We start from the raw sequence: 18,339 nt of genomic DNA, 5'->3' as shown, positions 1-18,339 counted from the left end.
CATTAGCAGAAGCTGAATCAGAAGCAGAGCAGCCAGGACTCAAATCCACACGTTGATACGAGATGCCACGTCACAAGCAGCAGCTTAACAAGCTGTGCCTCAGCACCAGCCCCTACACCACCATTCTTAAATGCATTTGCTTTGCACACGATTCCTTGTTAAGTTAGATACAGGTCCAAGCCCTTTTTTGCTGCCCCACAAACATTCAGTTATTATTCTTCCATTCCTTCATGATGGTCTCATCGGTGGCTGCATTACGATGCTTTTTTTTTTTTTTAATCAATCACTGTTGAAAGGTCGTTTTGGGGGCCGGCACTGTGGTGTGGCAGGTAAAGCCACAGCCTGCAGTGCCAGCATCCCATATGGGTTCCAGTTTGAGTTCCAGCTGCTATACTTCCTATCCAGCTCTCTGCTGTGGCCTGGGAAAGCAGTAGAAGATGGTCCAAGTCCTTGGGCCCCTGCACCCATGTGGGAGACCTGGAAGAAGCTCCTGGCTCCTGGCTTTGGATCAGCACAGCTCCGGCCATTGCAGACAACTGGAGAGTGAACCAGCGGATGGAAGACCTCTCTCTCTCTCTCTCTCTCTCTCTCTGTGTGTGTGTGTGTGTGTCTCTTTCTCTCTCTGTGTAACTCGTTCAAATAAATAAATCTTTTAAAGAAAAAAAGGTAGTTTTTTGGGTGCACTTTTCCAGGGCATTCCCATGGCTTGGACTCTTGCTGTGGATTTGTTCTGAGAGGAGGAGTGCAGTGGGGGCTAGAGGCACAGAGTCACCACACAGACCCCGGGAATCCGGTGAAAGAAGGCAAGACACAAGCAGCCCGCAGACTCGTTTATTTCAGTTGGTACAGCAGCTTATATAGTCAAAGCAGCCAATCCGGTCAAGGGGTGGTCTATGCCCTAACCAATCACAGCCTGTTGCCAGGCAGGCTCCATTGCCAGCGGCCATCGTGGCATGGCCTTATTCCACTGCATTGGACATCATTTTCCAGGATGTGTGGACAGCAACCAGCCTTCGATGCCAGAGCAGTGTCTTCCCCTGGGGAGGGAGCAGATTTACCTATCAAGACAGGGACTCCCTGTGGAGTGATTCAGAGGCTATTTTAGGTTAAGGAGATCTCCCTTCTCTCCCAGACAGGATTAGCTTTATACTGTCTCCGTGTGACGCAAAGACTGGGCAGGTTTGGTAGTGGTCCCCTTCATAACTCAGGGGGTTTGCTAGGCTTAGCGTGTGTCAGCTGTGACAGGGACCCACCATCAGCCTGCTCCACACTGCCCTGTCCCCACCAAACTGCCCGCTGCCTGCTTGGGCCCACTGCTTCCTTGCCAGCCGGATTTCCGGAAGTGGGGTGAGTCCACCCGGGAGCCACACGGTGTTTAGGGCTTGCCTGACCTCTTGCTTTGACAGTGAAACCTGTGTTTCTGTTTTCCTCCATGTGTAGTTTCTTCCTAGAAAATAAAAGTGCTGGCTGGTGCCGTGGCTCAATAGGCTAATCCTCTGCCTGCGGCGCCGGCATCCCAGGTTCTAGTCCCGGTCGGGGCGCTGGATTCTATCCCGGTTGCCCCTCTTCCAAGCCAGCTCTCTGCTGTGGCCCGGGAGTGCAGTGGAGGATGGCCCAAGTGCTTGGGCCCTGCACCGCATGGGAGACCAGGAGAAGCACCTGGCTCCTGGCTTCGGATCAGTGCGGCACGCAGGCCGCAGCAGCCATTGGAGGGTGAACCAACGGCAAAGGAAGACCTTTCTCTCTGTCTCTCTCTCTCACTGTCCACTCTGCCTGTCAAAGAGAAAAAAAAAAAGAAAGAAAGAAAGAAAAGAAAAGTGCCTGTTTTGTGATTTCCAGTGTTGTGGGTGCTTGGGATGCATCAGGAAACACAAGATCGCTGCTGTCAGGGAGCTCCCGCACTAAAGGGGCAGGAGAGGCAGGGACGTGGCCATCGGTGTGATGCGGAGGCACTGCAGGGTGCTGTGTCATCGGTGTGATGCAGAGGACTGCAGGGTGCTGAGTCATCGGTGTGATGCAGAGGACTGCAGGGTGCTGAGTCATCGGTGTGATGCGGAGGACTGCAGGGTGCTGAGTCATCGGTGTGATGCGGAGGACTGCAGGGTGCTGAGTCATCGGTGTGATGCAGAGGACTGCAGGGTGCTGAGTCATCGGTGTGATGCGGAGGACTGCAGGGTGCTGAGTCATCGGTGTGATGCAGAGGCACTGCAGGGTGCTGAGTCATCGGTGTGATGCGGAGGACTGCAGGGTGCTGAGTCATCGGTGTGATGCGGAGGCACTGCAGGGTGCTGTGTCATCGGTGTGATGCGGAGGACTGCAGGGTGCTGAGTCATCGGTGTGATGCGGAGGCACTGCAGGGTGCTGAGTCATCGGTGTGATGCGGAGGACTGCAGGGTGCTGAGTCATCGGTGTGATGCGGAGGCACTGCAGGGTGCTGAGTCATCGGTGTGATGCGGAGGCACTGCAGGGTGCTGTGTCATCGGTGTGATGCGGAGGACTGCAGGGTGCTGAGTCATCGGTGTGATGCGGAGGCACTGCAGGGTGCTGAGTCATCGGTGTGATGCGGAGGACTGCAGGGTGCTGAGTCATCGGTGTGATGCGGAGGCACTGCAGGGTGCTGTGTCATCGGTGTGATGCGGAGGACTGCAGGGTGCTGAGTCATCGGTGTGATGCGGAGGCACTGCAGGGTGCTGAGTCATCGGTGTGATGCGGAGGCACTGCAGGGTGCTGTGTCATCGGTGTGATGCGGAGGACTGCAGGGTGCTGAGTCATCGGTGTGATGCGGAGGCACTGCAGGGTGCTGAGTCATCGGTGTGATGCGGAGGACTGCAGGGTGCTGAGTCATCGGTGTGATGCGGAGGCACTGCAGGGTGCTGAGTCATCGGTGTGATGCGGAGGCACTGCAGGGTGCTGTGTCATCGGTGTGATGCGGAGGACTGCAGGGTGCTGAGTCATCGGTGTGATGCGGAGGCACTGCAGGGTGCTGAGTCATCGGTGTGATGCGGAGGCACTGCAGGGTGCTGAGTCATCGGTGTGATGCGGAGGACTGCAGGGTGCTGAGTCATCGGTGTGATGCGGAGGCACTGCAGGGTGCTGAGTCATCGGTGTGATGCGGAGGACTGCAGGGTGCTGAGTCATCGGTGTGATGCGGAGGACTGCAGGGTGCTGAGTCATCGGTGTGATGCGGAGGCACTGCAGGGTGCTGTGTCATCGGTGTGATGCGGAGGACTGCAGGGTGCTGAGTCATCGGTGTGATGCGGAGGCACTGCAGGGTGCTGTGTCATCGGTGTGATGCGGAGGACTGCAGGGTGCTGAGTCATCGGTGTGATGCGGAGGCACTGCAGGGTGCTGAGTCATCGGTGTGATGCGGAGGCACTGCAGGGTGCTGTGTCATCGGTGTGATGCGGAGGACTGCAGGGTGCTGAGTCATCGGTGTGATGCGGAGGCACTGCAGGGTGCTGAGTCATCGGTGTGATGCGGAGGACTGCAGGGTGCTGAGTCATCGGTGTGATGCGGAGGCACTGCAGGGTGCTGTGTCATCGGTGTGATGCAGAGGACTGCAGGGTGCTGAGTCATCGGTGTGATGCGGAGGCACTGCAGGGTGCTGAGTCATGGGGGACGAGACGTGGCTTGAAGCTGTAAAAGTACTCAGCCTGTAAAAACAGCCTCATAGACCACAGGTCTTCAAAAAAGGTCATGGAAAACACATATTATGAAAAGACTATGCATGGGTTTTAGAATTGTTTTGCACCAAAGGAAGCTCTTTGGGGCCAGCATTGTAACACAGTGGCCTAAACCTCCACCTGCAAGTGCTGGCATCCCATACGGGCGCCAGTTCAAGTCCTGGCTGCTCCTCTTCCCATCCAGCTCTCTGCTATGGCCTGGGAAAGCAGCAGAGGATGGTCCAAGTCCTCGGGCCCCTGCACCCACATGGGAGACCCAGAGGAAGCTCCTGGCTCCTGGCTTCAGATGGGCCCAGCTCCATTTGGAGTGTGAACCAGCAGATGGAAGACCTTTCTCCCCATTATGCCACAGCGCCTGCCCAGTAAGGAAGACCTTTCTTTATGCCTCTCCCTCTATCTGCTTGTAACTCTAGCTCTCAGATAAATAAGTAAATCTTTAAAAGAAAAAAAAAAGAAACTCTAATTCCATTTCCACTCACATTTTGAAGCTGCCTCGCCCTGTCATTAACCATAGGCCACCTAGTGCCCAACGGATCTGCTGAAGGTGCTTGTCCTTTTGCACCATGGTTTTTTGTGCTTTGGCCAACGCCTCCCCAGCCTGCCCTGGTAACCACCACTCTCCTCCGAGCCCTAGGGAATCTACATTTCTAATTGCACACTTGGAGATCATGATGCATTTCCTTTTCTGGGCCTGGCTTATTTCACTCAGTGGACTGTCCTGCAGGTCCATCCGGGTCCTCACTGGTGACAGGATTCCCTTCTTCTCCCCAGGCTGAGCAGTATCCACTGTGTAGAGACCACATTTTCTTCATCCATTCGTCCACTGACAGACACTTAGGTGGATTCCGTATCTTCACTATTTTTTTTTTAAACAGGCAGAGTGGATAGTGAGAAAGAGAGAGACAGAGAGAAAGGTCTTCCTTTTTGCCATTGGTTCACCCCCCAATGGCCGCTGCAGCCGGCGCATCTCGCTGATCCCAAGCCAGGAGCCAGGTGCTTCCCCTGGTCTCCCATGCGGGTGCAGGACCCAAGCACTTGGGCCATCCTCCACTGCACTCCCGGGCCACAGCAGAGAGCTGGCCTGGAAGAGGGGCAACCGGGATAGAATCCGGCGCCCCAACCGGGACTAGAACCCAGTGTGCTGGCGCCGCAAGGGGGAGGATTAGCCTGTTAAGCCACGGCACCAGCCCCGTATCTTCACTATTTTTAAATATATTTTTATTTATTTAATTTTTAATTATTTTTTTCAAAAGACCTATTTTTTAATTTATTTGAAAGGCAGAGTTACAGTGAGAGAAGGAGAGAGAGAGAGGTCTTCCATCCACTGGTTCACTCCTCAAGTGGCCACAACGACTGGGGCTGGCAGAGTCCAAAGCCAGGAGCCAGGAGCTTCTTCCAGGTCTCCCATGTGGTGCAGGGGCCCAAGGACTTGGGTCATCTTCCACTGCCTTCCCAGGCCATTAGCAGGGAGCTGGAGCAGAAGTAGAGCAGCCAGGACTTGAACATGCACCATATGAGATGCCTGCACTACAGGCCAAGGCGTTACCTGCTAAGGCACAGCGCCAGCCCCATCTCACACCTTCTATGGGTAGGAGTTCAGGCACAGATTAGCTGTGTCCTCTGTTCAGGGTCTCCCCAGGCTGAAATCAAGATGACAGTGGGGGCTGCAATCTACGAGGCTGTTGGCAAGTTCAGTCCCCCCGGGACTGTAGGATTGAAGTCCCAGTTTTGTTGTTGGTTATCATCCAGGCTCCCCAGGGCCACCCTCAGGAACTAGGCATAACCCCTCTCACAGCATGACAATCTGGTTCCTCAAATGCAGCCGGAGAATCTCGGCTGTCCACTAAAACAAAGCTTTACATCACATGACCTAGCCCATGAGCATCCCATCCCAGTGGAAAGCCCAGCCCACAGGAAGTTATACAGGACATGCACGATACGGGGCAGGAATCTGGGGGCTGCTGTGGAATTCTGCCGACAAGCTGAGACTAATAGAGCAGACCAGCCTCGGCAAAGGGTGGATGAAAGGCTGGGAGACAGCCATTTCAGGCAGAAGGAACGGCGTTCTCAAAGGCCACAAAGGGCCAGGTGGCAAGACTGTCCAAGACACTGGGAGATGGTGGCTGAAGGGCAGCCCGCAGATGGAACCTACTCCATGTGAGGAAGACAATAGGTGGGGACCCCTTCCTGGGGGCGGGGTCTGGAGCCTACACCTGATGTTATTCTCAGAACAGTTGGGAGTCAAAACACAGTCTCTGCCGGCACCGTGGCTCCACAGGCTAATCCTCCGCCTTGCGGCGCCGGCACACGGGGTTCTAGTCCCGGTCGGGGCACCAGATACTGTCCCAGTTGCCCCTCTTCCAGGCCAGCTCTCTGCTGTGGCCCAGGAGTGCAGTGGAGGATGGCCCAAGTGCTTGGGCCCTGCACCTGCATGGGAGACCAGGATAAGTACCTGGCTCCTGGCTTCCCATCAGCGTGGTGCGCCGGCTGCGGGGCCATTGGAAGGTGAACCAACAGCAAAGGAAGACCTTTCTCTCTGTCTCTCTCACTGTCCACTCTGCCTGTCAAAAAAAATAAAAAATAAAAAATAAAAAAAAATAAGGCCATCTTTATATTATTACATAGACTTAAGAAAACGTTGAGTCCATGTTGCTTTCCTGGGATAGATCCCACTTGATTGTGATTTATTATTCATTTTTCTGGATTTGATTTGCTAATATCTATGTGTATGATAGATACTGGTCTGCAGTCTTCTACGTTTTGTACCATTGTCATATGATTTTTATTGAAGTGTTGTTTGAATCAAGATCAAGTTAAGGTCCATGCATGGAAATTTCTTGATATGTTGTTTAGATTCTTTTCCTCTTTCTTCCCCACCCCTGGTTTGTTTGTTTGTTTGTTTTTCCTTAAGAATTTGTTTATGGGAGAAACAGAAGCCTGTGCTCCTAACCATTGTAATTTGCTGTCTGAGCTGGTACTGGGCTCAAAGGGCACCGCTGTCTGCAGTACGAGCCTGCAGAGTTGGGGGAAGCCAAGTAATTTATGGGAAGCTGGGGTGTTGTTATCCTGGGGCTCCAGTGCTCCTGCTGGGGTGGGTCACCTGGGAGGAGGAGGGGCCCCTTCTCACTTGGAGCTCTCCCTGAGCGTCCGCTGTGGGAGCTGAGCTGAGGGGCCAGAGAGAGGGTCCCACACAGCAGGGCTAATGAAGCAGTGCAAGGCAGGTAGGAGAAGGTAGATTATAAAGTTATGGGAGTTGAAAACAGCAACTCAGGGAGATGAGCCGGAAAGCCATCACAGGACACACTTGCTGAGCACCTGTCCCTGGAGGTACCACACAAGCAGAGCTCTGCAAGACACAGATCCCCCTTCATGGATTATGTAGTGTGCGGGTCCCATGTCTAAGATAGAGACCCTCAAAGGAATACCTGCACCACCATGTTTATAGCAGCACTGTTCACAATAACCAAACTTGGGAACCAACCAAACTGTGCATCATCAGATGAATGGATAAAGAGATGTGGATAAAGATATATATATATATATATATATATATATATATATACCACATCTCTTTATATATATAATTATACATACATAATGTGTGTATATATAATATACATTATTCAGGTATAAAAAGGGTGAAATTCTACCATTTGTAGCAAAATGGATGCAACTGGAAGACATGTTAAGTGAAATAAGCCAGACCCAGATAGACAAATATCACATGTTCTCCTTTATATGTGGGAGCTAAATTTTTTTAAAAAAGAAACCAAACCCCTCCCAAAACAAAAAAGAAAGAAATGCCTGCATATATCAGTACTGCAGCAAATGTTGTTTTGTAAATCTTTGTTTTGCACCCTTGTCAAACCAGTGGTTAAGGATGGTATGTTACTGTAGTATTAATGCTCCGTGGTTACTTTAAAATTTACCCTGTATGGTGGGGAAAAAAAAAAAGAACAGAAACTGTGGGTTTTTTGTTTTTTTAATTTTTTTTTTTCCGACAGGCAGAGTGGACAGTGAGAGAGAGAGAGAGAGAAAGGTCTTCCTTTTCCGTTGGTTCACCCTCCAATGGCTGCTGCGGCCGGCGCACCGCGCTGTTCCGAAGGCAGGAGCCAGGTGCTTCTCCTGGTCTCCAATGCGGGACTAGAACCTGGTGTGCCGGCGCCGCATATTGAGCTGCGGCACCGGCCTAAGATGGCCTTATTAAGGTAGAATAAAACATTTGACAATGTTTGGCATCCACTCAGGATAAAAGCTCTTAGAAAACTTGGAATAGAAAGGATCTTTCTCGACCTGACAAAGGACGGACACCGGGGGCCGGGGGGAACCCAGAGCTAACGTTGTACTTAACGGGAAAAGACTGAATGGTGGAGCCTGAGCCACGGTATAGCGTTCCGATCCCGGCTGCTCCACTTCCGATCAGGCTCCCAGCTAATGAGCCTGGGAAAGCAGTAGAAGATGGCCCAAGTGCTTGGGCTCCTGCACCCGCGTGGGAGACCTGGAGGAGGCTCCTGGCTCCTGGCTTCAGAGGGCCCAGCTTTGGCCGTTGCAGCCACTTGGGGAATGAACCAGTGGATGGAGGATCTCTGTCTCTCCTTCTCTCTGCAGTTCTTTTAAATAAATAAATAAGCCAGCGCTGCAGCTCACTAGGCTAATCCTCTGCCTGCGGCACCGGCACACGGGGTTCTAGTCCCGGTCGGGGCACCGGATTCTGTCCCGGTTGCCCCTCTTCCAGGCCAGCTCTCTGCTGTGGCCCGGGAGTGCAGTGGAGGATGGCCCAAGTGCTTGGGCCCTGCACCCGCATGGGAGACCAGGATAAGTACCTGGCTCCTGGCTTCGGATCAGCATGGTGCGCAGGCCGCGGGGCCATTGGAGGGTGAACCAACGGAAAAGGAAGACCTTTCTCTCTGTCTCTCTCTCTCTCACTGTCCACTCTGCCTGTCAAAATAAATAAATAAATATTTTTAGAAGTTAAAGGTTCATAAGAATGTGCATCGCCTGCTGGAAAAAAAATTACAAAATTATAAAAAAATTTAAAAATTACAAATTCGGGCAAGCTAAGGTCTCCCAGGCCTGAAAGTGCCTGTGGCGACAGGAGCCCAAGCCGGAACGCGAAGCCTGTCTGGGACCCGGCACGCTCGCTCCCGGTGCAGGGCTGCGAAAGGACGGGGCCGCGCGGCTGCGCGCTCCCGCCGGCGAAGGGCTGCTGGAGAGTCACCCTGCGCCCGCCGGCTCCACCTGCCGCAGCTCCGACCTCACACCACGCACTCTGCGTCCGGCTTGCGCGAACCAGAGACTGCCAATCACCCACCGCTCGGGCAGAACCGCGTCGAGGTGGCAGGGACCCCCGGGCTTCCACGGAGGGGCTGCAGCCGCGCTCTTAAAAGACTGGAGCAGCGGGGAGAAGGGGCGGGGCGCAGGCCGGCCTCCGGCGAGCCCCGCCTCCGATAGGCCCCGCCTCCGGCAGCCCCACCCACAGGCGGGCCCCGCCTCCCGCGGCTCCGCCCGCGGGCCCCGACCCCGCCCCGCCCTGCGGCGCATTGTGGGATCCGTGAGCCTGCGGGTGGCGGTGGACCAGGCGCTCGGTCATGGGAATCCCGCAGGTGAGCCCCTCCGTCCATCCCCTGTCCCCGGGGACCCCGCCGCGTCTGGTTCTGGGCACTGGGCTCCGGACCTGCGGCCGCCACCGCCGAGCCCGGCCCCCGGTGCTCTGGGGCCGCCATGCATGCTGGGGTCCTGGTACCGCATCTCCGGGCGCCGGACCCCGCCAGGTGACTCCTCTCGGAGCTGGCAGGCTTCTGCGCTGGGCCCGGGACGCCACCCCGGAGCGTCTGGTTATGCGCCCGCACCACCCCCGCCCTGGGCCCTGGCCCTGCGCGGCGGTCACGCTCTCCCGTCTCCCCGCAGAGCCCGGTGCTGCTTGCCTCCCTGGGGGTGGGGCTGCTCACTCTGCTCGGCCTGGCCGTGGGTGCCTTCGTGGTTCGGAGGTCCCGGCGGCCGCAGATCACTCTCCTGGACCCCAACGAGAAGTACCTGCTCCGGCTGCTGGACAAGACGGTAGGTGGTCAGGGCAGGGGGGTGCTCCAGGGCAGAGGAGGGTACGGCCTCCGCAGTGGTTGGCGGCCCGAGGGGCTTGATGAGGTGGACCCTGGGTGAAACCCTTGTGTACCCGCCCTGCAGACGGTGAGCCACAACACCAAGAGGTTCCGCTTTGCCCTGCCCACCGCCCACCACGTCCTGGGGCTGCCTGTGGGTAAGGAAAGCATGGCGCGGGCTCCCTGTGAGGGTGATTGCACTGCGGGGGTCACCTGCTGCACCTGCTCCATCGTTCTCCTCCACACACCGTCCCCTCCTGCTTGGCTCTGGATTCTCCAGGCTGTGAGGTGCCCCTGGACCCCTGCAGGGCGTGGCGTCTGGGCCTCCAGCACCTGCTACATTCAACAGCCTCCCTCTTTCCACCCTCACCCCCTACCCTCCCCCAGCAAACACTTATTTCCCCACGGCCCAGACCCCTGACTCCCCTGCTGCTGCCCAGGTCCTGCAGTGATGTTAAGGCAGCAAGACCCCTGTTCTCTCAAATCTCTCTGAGCCTTTCAAAAGGTAATGGGTGCAGCACATCCCAGCTGCCCTTATACGTACCTCTGCACATGGTCCCCAGGCAAACACGTCTACCTCTCTGCCCGAATCGATGGCAGTCTGGTCATCAGACCGTACACGCCTGTCACCAGTGATGAAGACCAAGGCTACGTGGATCTTGTCATCAAGGTAAGTGCCTGGGGCTCCTTACCCCACTCTCTCTTCCTGGTATTTGTAGAATCTTCCAGTATTTGTTTCATAGCAGAAGAGGGAGTACTTTTTGCGGATATGGGGAAAGACTGTGTGCACACCCACGTGAGTGTGTGCACCTTCGTGCCTTGCCCTGGCCCGGGGAGGGTCAGAAACCAGTGACGGTCCAAATCAGGTATTTTCCTTCATCTTACCAGGTCTATTTGAAGGGGGTGCACCCCAAATTTCCTGAAGGAGGGAAGATGTCTCAGTACCTGAACAGCCTGAAGATTGGGGACGTGGTGGAGTTTCGGGGGCCGAGCGGGTTGCTCACCTACACCGGGAAGGGTAATAGCCTGTCTTCTCCTTGTAGGTTGCTCACCTACACCAGGAAGGGTAATAGCCAGTGGCCTGGCTGCCCCTTCTCCAGAGCCCACAGTGCTCCTGGTGTGTGTGTGTGTGTATGTGTGTGTACATACAGTGTAAGGGCCAGGTGTGTGTATGTGTGTGTGTACATATGTACAGTGTAAGGGCCAGGCTCTCCCTTCCTTCTGAACACAGCTAATCCTACAGGAAGGCAAACTTCTCAGCCCCATTTGCCACAGGACGCTGTTCCCTGTCCACTGGAGTTCGCCAGCCAGGAGAGCTATGGAGATGAGTCATACAAACATGCTCTTTCCACCCCTCCCCCTCAAAGATCTGTCCCCCAGGCTGCGCTAGGAGGAGAGCCAGGGCCAGCTTTCAGTCTTCCCCCAGGACAGCTGGGTACATTAGCAGCCCCTCGGGAAAGGCGCTCCTGGCCCCCTGCCCGTCGCCCTCACCAGGAGCAGCCCATGCTCGCCTGTGGCCTGCACTCCCTGGTGGACAGACAGTCCTGGCCCCATTGTCCCTCAAGTGTATTATTGTCAGAGCTGGCTCAACTCAAACCTCCACCCAAGTTCCAGGATCAGATTTCAAGGTAGCTGCTAATCTGGCCTGGGGCATATGTTCAATTCTATTGTTGTTTCCTTGGTTCCCTGTTTTGACTTTGTCCCTCTACTTCTCTCTTCTCTCGACTTCCTAGGGAATTTTAACATTCAGCCCAACAAGAAATCACCACCAGAACCCCGAGTGGCCAAGAAACTGGGGATGATCGCTGGAGGCACAGGTGCCTGTCGCTTGGGGGCCGCTCTCTCCTGCCTTTCTTGATTGTGCCCAGGCAGAGTCCCAGTTGACCCTCTGAAGATTTGGTAATCGTAGCCAACCTCCTAACCAGGGGAATCCCAGCAATGCCTAGACTTCTGAAAAAACAAGGCGTAAGCAGATAGAAACCTAGAACGTTTCAACCGGTAGAATAACAGGTGGGCTCTCTTCACACTTAGTAGAGCTACCAATTTTTAGGTGAGTGTTAAGAGAAGCAACTGACGATGGCTAGTCAGGAAGAAAGCAAGTCGCCCTTGGACACTTCCAGGGAGTGGGGAGTCTGATTAAATTCTGTGCATTTTAGGCCGGCACCGTGGCTTAACAGGCTAATCCTCCCCCTTGCGGCAACGGCACACCGGGTTCTAGTCCCGGTTGGGGCGCCGGACTCTATCCCGGTTGCCCCTCTTCCAGGCCAACTCTCTGCTATGGCCCGGGAAGGCAGTGGAGGATGGCCCAAGTGCTTGGGCTCTGCACCCGCAAGGGAGACCAGGAGAAGCACCTGGCTCCTGGCTTGGGATCAGCGAGATGCGCCGGCTGCAGCAGGCATTGGAGGGTGAACCAACAGCAAAAAGGAAGACCTTTCTCTCTCTCTCTCACTATCCCCTCTGCCTGTCAAAAAAAAAAAAAAAAATTCTGTGCATTTTAGCCACTTGTAGACCCTTACATAAGGATCTGTGAAGTAGGTATTAGCCTTTCCCATTTTTTTTTTAAATATTTTATTTATTCATCTGAAAGGCAGAGGCAGAGAGAGAGAGAGAGAGAGGTCTTCCATCTGCTGATTCACTCCCCAAGTGGCCACAACAGCCAGAGCTGGTCTGATCCGAAGCCAGGAGCCAGGAGCTTCTTCCAGGTCTCCCATGTGTGTGCAGGGATCCTAGGACTTGGGCCATCTTCAACTGCTTTCCCAAGCTATAGCAGAGAGCTGGATGGAAAGTGGAGCAGCTGAGACGAGAACCAGTGCCCGTATGGGATGCCAGCATCACAGGTGGCAGCTTTACCCTCTATACCACAGCACTGCCCCCTAGCCTTTTCAATTTACAGATGAGAAACTGGAGGTTCGGAGAGGTTAAATGGTTTCCATTGGGTTGTTTCATTAGATGCAGGATTGGTATGTGGCTCTGCCTGACTCCAAAGTACATGTGTTTAACCTCTGCCAAGTCCAGTGTTCCAGAACCCTCATCCCTGAATCAACAGATCCTTGTAATCACCGATGACATTTGAGTCCTAGCCCCTAAGGGACTTTCAGAGGAAGACTCTTAGATTGGTTTTTTAGCAGCGTCTCCACAATGTGAACTTCATGTGAATATTGAAGGTGTCTAGAAATACGAGGGCTGGAGAACCTGCAGGAGGGGGTTGGAGGGTTTACCAGAGGGAGATGGAGTAAGTGAGTGGGATTAAGGTGGAAGCAGCCGGGCCAGGGCCGAGGGTGCGGCCACCGCATCTCACCACGGGGCATCTGTGTGCAGGAATCACCCCGATGCTGCAGCTGATCCGGGCCATCCTGAAGGACCCTGCAGATCCAACCCAGTGCTTTCTACTTTTTGCCAACCAGGTTGGTTTGCACTTCTCAGTCCAGGGACTTCAAGGTTGCTGTGGGGACCAGACGGACAGATGGGTGGAACTGGCCAGATTCCTCCCCTGGCCTGGACGAAAGAAAACAGTGAAGGTGTCCAGGGCCGATTAGACTCTAGGGCCCTGGATAAACATCCTATCTGTATTGCTTCATGATGCGTCCATGGAGGCTGCTCCCTGTCCTTGCCCTCAGCGGAACGCCCTTAAGTCCACGTCTCGCTTGGTCCCGCAACATTAGCATCCCTGCAGCCGCCTTTTCTGTCTTCACTGAGGAGTTGTCGCTGCAGAGGACTTTCTGCTGTGGGCCAAGAAGCCTCCTAAGGCCTCGCCTTTGCATTGCAGACGGAAAAGGACATCATCTTGCGGGAGGACCTGGAGGAACTGCAGGCCCGACACCCCAATCGCTTCAAGCTCTGGCTCACTCTGGATCAGCCCCCGGAAGGTACCCGCTCCCCCACTCCTTGCCATCTCAAAATGCCCGCATCATCCCAACTGAGGCCTTGCCCCTCGCTGAGTCCCTAGGCCAGTGAAGCCGCCCCGCCCTGACACTGCCACACTGCCAAGTCTCAGTGCCCAGGCGCAGTGGCCTCCTGGTTGCTTTCTCCCTATTCCTGTCCACTGGGTCAGTGGCAGGGGTGGCTGTTGCTAACCTTCCCAGTGGTCTTTCAGGGCCCTCCCCGATGGCCCAAGCCTGCCAGTGTGGGTTGCCAGCTCCAGTCCTTTCCTCTCCCCTGCGCTTCAGGTTGGGCCTACGGCAAGGGCTTCGTGACTGCCGACATGATCCGGGAACACCTGCCCGCCCCGGGGACCGACGTGCTGCTGCTGCTGTGTGGGCCGCCGCCAATGGTGCAGCTGGCCTGCCATCCCAACTTGGACAAACTGGGCTACTCGCAGAAGATGCGGTTCACCTACTGAGCACCCTCAGCTTGCCTGCGAGTGTCCCCACTCGGTGCTTGAGCACTGCAAGCCCTAGATGCCTTTTCTGAGACCATCAGCCTGTGTGTGTCACTCGGGAGCTGAAATCCAGATGGTGCCTGCAGGAACAGCATTCCTGCAGCCAGGGGGATGGGCCAGGGCTGAGTCCTTCCCTCCCTGTGATAAAAAAGCCAGGTGAGGCCCATGGAGTCAGAAAGAAGGGAGCCTGAACGTTTCTTCCAGGATGGCCTCGTTCCTGGATGGCATCGCTCTCTCGCCTGCTCTGTGCCTGTGATGTGCGTGTGATGTGTTTTACTTCACAGCCAGTACTCTTAGCCTCAAGGGCAAAGTCTGTAAATGAGCTTAGGAGTGCAAGTTCAGTGGCCTGCGGACATTGTCTTAGGGAGATGGCAGGGCAGGAGGCAATGGTTTCTCCAAGCCGCTAGACCTTAGGCAGAGGAGCCGTGGAATGCGTGTGTGTGTGTGTGTGTGTCCATCTCGGCCCCTGCCCGGGCAAAAGGGAAATGGCTGCTTGTGGCAGGAACTTCTGGCTATGCAAATAAATGGGGCTAAGGCCCCGGCGTGATACCCAAGGTGTAATTGTGTTGGGAGTCCTTTTCCAAATGCTCCAGGGCCTGGGAAGAAGGGTTCCCAGCATGGAATTCTCCCGAGCTTCCAGAGAGCAGCTGTGCCCTCTGCTGAAACATGAGCTACCCCACACTCGCGACCTGCGAGCAGCTACTCCACCTCTCCCTGGAAGACCCTGAGTGGGGAAGGAGTGCACGCACAGGGGACACCTCTGAGCCCAGCGCTCCTCTCGGCGCTCGCTTGCTTCAGCCACGCCCCTCCTCCTCCTCTTCCTCCTCCGGACTTGTCTTTACCACATTCATTCCTCAGGGCAGCTGGCAGACAAATCCAAATGCTGCCCTTCTGTCTGGCACAGGATCCTCTGCTTTAAAAAGTAACTTGACATCACTGGCCCCGGCCAGGCCTGGTGACGCCTGGACAAGGCAGCCTCCCCAGCCCCTCTGGCCTCAAAGTGTGACCCAAGCCACTTCCTCCAGGTCAGCAGCTTCAGATTCTTCTTGCTGGTCTACCAAGGCAAAACAATGCCCCAGGCTCAGGCAGAGGCCACGTGGTTTTTCTGCCTGGCGCTGTATGTTGCTGTCTCCCAGACCCCTGAGAGAAAGCTGCGGGACCTCAGAACTCAGCCCTCCACAGAGCAGTGTTCAGGGATCCGTTTGGCAGGATTCCAGCAAACATGTCCTGATTAGTGAGTGTGGCTTTGCTTTCTTAAGACAATCCCAGGGGGCGGCGCTGTGGCACAGCGGGTTAAAGCTCTAGGCTGCAGTTCCGGTATCCCATATGGGTGCTGGTTCTAGTCCTGGCTGCTCCACTTCCGATCCAGCTCTCTGCTATGGCCTGGGATAGCAGTAGAAAATGGCCCAAGTGCTGGGGCCTTTGCACCTGCGTGGGAGACCCGGAAGAAGCTCCTGGCTCCTGGCTTCAGATCGGCTCAGCTCTGGCCATTATGGTCATTTGGGGAGTGAACCAGCAGATGGAAGACCTCTCTCTTTACTCTACCTATCTCTGGAACTCTATCTTTCAAATAAATAAAATAAATCTTTAAAAAAAAAAAAAGTCCCATGGGGCCAGCGCTGTGGTTCAGCAGGTTAAAGCCCTGGGCTGAAGCGCCAGCATCCCATATAGGCACTGGTTCTAGTCCCAGCTGCTCCACTTCCAATCCAGCTCTCTGCTATGGCCTGGGATAGCAGTAGAAGATGGCCTAAGTCCTTGGGCCCCTGCACCCATGTGGGAGACCCGGAAGAAGCTCCTGGCTCCTGGCTTCAGATCAGCGCAGTTCCAGCCATTGCAGCCAATTGGGGAGTGAACCAATGGATGGAAGACCCCGCTCTCTCTCTCGCTCTCTCTCTGTCTCTTTCTCTCTCTGTGCTTCTCCTCTCTCTGTGTAACTCTGACTTTCAAATAAATAAATAAATCTTTAAAAAGAAAAAAGTCCCAGACACATCACCTCCAGAAAGGCAAATCTTTATTATTATTATTTACTTATTTGAAAGGGAGAGAGAGATCTCTTTCATCCACTGATATATACTCTGCAACTTGCCAAGGGTCCAGACCAAAGCCAGGAAGGAGCCCAGAACTCCATCTGGGTCTCCCATGTGGGTGCAGGGGCCCAAGGACTTGAGCCATCTTCTGCTGCTTTCCCAGGCACTCAGCAGTTCAGAAGCAGAGCAGCCAGGATTAGAATCAGTGTTCTGATGTGGGATGCTGGCATCACAGGTGGGGGCTTAGCACAGTGCACCACAATGCCGGCCCCCAGAAAGGCCGATCTTAGGATTGTTGAGTTCAGTTGGGGAAGCAGCTGAGCAGAGAATTTCCACCATGGAAGCGCACCATTCCTTGACTTGCAAGGGTTTCTGCCTTATCCACTTTAAAATCAGCATTTAAGGACTTGTGTGCCTAGCGCTGCGCTAGGCCTTGAGGGTACAACAGTGACCAAGACTAGTCTTAGACCCCCAGAGAGCTCATTCTTAGACAAGTGAGACACCAGGCCCAGGAGGGGAGGAGTTGAGAATAATTCAGAGAAGGAAGAGGAGAAACAGACTCAGCGTATTTTGGTTAACAGCCACGTACTAGGCACTATGCTAAGAATTCGGCATTGTTTGATTGTTACGATAGTCTTGTGAGTCAAAGATTAAGCATTTACCAAAGGCCATCCAGCTGGCCAGTGCCTGGCAGAGCCTGGATCTGAATACGGGATCGGCTGAGGCAACGCCACATTTACAGCCAGGCGCCGTGAAGTGCTTGGATTTTCGGCAGACCATGAGGGAGGGCAGCCCAACCAAAGGAGCCACATTTGCAAAAGCCTGGAGGAGTGAAGGAAGTTTCTGGAGAGCCAGCAGTACTTTTTTTTTTTAAGACTTATTTATTTGAAAGTCAGAGTTACACAGACAGAGAGGCAGAGGCAGAGAGAGAGAGAGAGAGAGAGAGAGGTCTTCCATATGTTGGTTCACTCCCCAGACAGCCACAACGGCTGGAGCTGCGCCGATCTGAAGCCAGGAGCCAGGAGTTTCTTCCTAGTCTCCCATGCAGGTGCAGGGACCCAGGCACTTGAGCCATCTTCTACTGCTATCCCAGGCCATAGCAGAGAGCTGGATCAGAAGTGGAGCAGCTGGGACTCGAACTGGCGCCCATATGGGATGTCAGCACTGCAGGCAGCAGCTTTAGGCACAGTGCCGGCCCCAGAGCCAGTAGTTCTTGAGGCCCAACAAGCACAAGGGAAATGGGGAAAGATGAGGCCTGGGATGGGTGAGAGGCAGTTTGTGAACTCCTGCAGAAGTGGAGCAGCTCTGAGGTTCCTGCAGCGGGAAACACAGTCACAACTAATGCTTACAAAATGCTGATGTTAAAACCTGCATGTAGGGGCCGATGCTGTGGCATAGCCGGTAAAGCCGCTGTCCGTGGAGCCAGCATCCCATATGGGTGCCGGTTCAAGACCCAGCTGCTCCACTTCCGATCCAGCTCTCTGCTATGGCCTGGGAAGGCAGTAGAAGATGGCCCAAGTCCTTGGGCCCCTGCACCCACGTGGGAGACCCGAAAGAAGCTCCTGGCTCCTGGCTTCAGATTGGTGGAGCACTGACTCTTGTGGCCATCTGGGGAGTGAACTAGCCGATGAAGACCTTTCTTCCTCTCTCTCTTTCTCTCTGTAACTCTGCCTTTTAAATAAATAAATATTTTTTTTTTTAAAGACGAAGCACCTGCATGCATTATCTCACTCAATCCTGAGCCAGCACTAGTCTCCCATTTGGAGGGGTTCCCTGATGTGCATCAGATCACAGGCTGACCAGGGGCAGAGCCTGGGTCTGCGTGGCTCCGCAGCCCGAGGAAGATCGTGGGTTCCTGGGTCCGCAAAGGCCTTGCGTGCGCCACCCCAAAGAACTGAAGAAGCGCCCGGTCCCCCGAAGGCCGCACCGCCCTGTCTCCCAGGTGAGCACTCCAGGTGCACGTGGAGCCGGGCCCTGGAACCTAGCTCTGGCCCGAAAGCCAGGCCAGGAGGCGGGGAACACGGGGTTGAAGAGGAGGGACCGAGCGTTGGGGGAGGGGGACTCGGCATTCCTTCCCGGGGCTCGGTCTAATTCTCTGCAATCCCTTCTCCATCACGCGCTCCAGCGCGGCTTTGGAGGGGTTTGGCACCGGAGCT

General features: G+C 54.9%; 1 protein-coding gene across 1 annotated transcript; it reads left to right on the top strand.

The window, feature by feature from the left end:
• The first annotated feature begins 9,195 nt into the window (after nt 1–9,195).
• LOC133773999 (NADH-cytochrome b5 reductase 1) lies at nt 9,196–14,710 on the top strand. Its single transcript, XM_062211621.1, has 9 exons — nt 9,196–9,286; nt 9,591–9,740; nt 9,864–9,936; nt 10,342–10,448; nt 10,667–10,796; nt 11,512–11,595; nt 13,097–13,182; nt 13,545–13,644; nt 13,945–14,710. The coding sequence occupies exons 1-9, from the start codon at nt 9,272–9,274 to the stop codon at nt 14,115–14,117; spliced, it is 918 nt and encodes a 305-aa protein (XP_062067605.1). The 5' UTR covers nt 9,196–9,271; the 3' UTR covers nt 14,118–14,710.
• Nucleotides 14,711–18,339: the final 3,629 nt, after the last annotated feature.

Source organism: Lepus europaeus, chromosome 14 (genome assembly GCF_033115175.1).
Source record: "Lepus europaeus isolate LE1 chromosome 14, mLepTim1.pri, whole genome shotgun sequence".
Taxonomy (NCBI): domain Eukaryota; kingdom Metazoa; phylum Chordata; class Mammalia; order Lagomorpha; family Leporidae; genus Lepus; species Lepus europaeus.
This window is presented reverse-complemented; position numbering and strand designations above follow the sequence as displayed.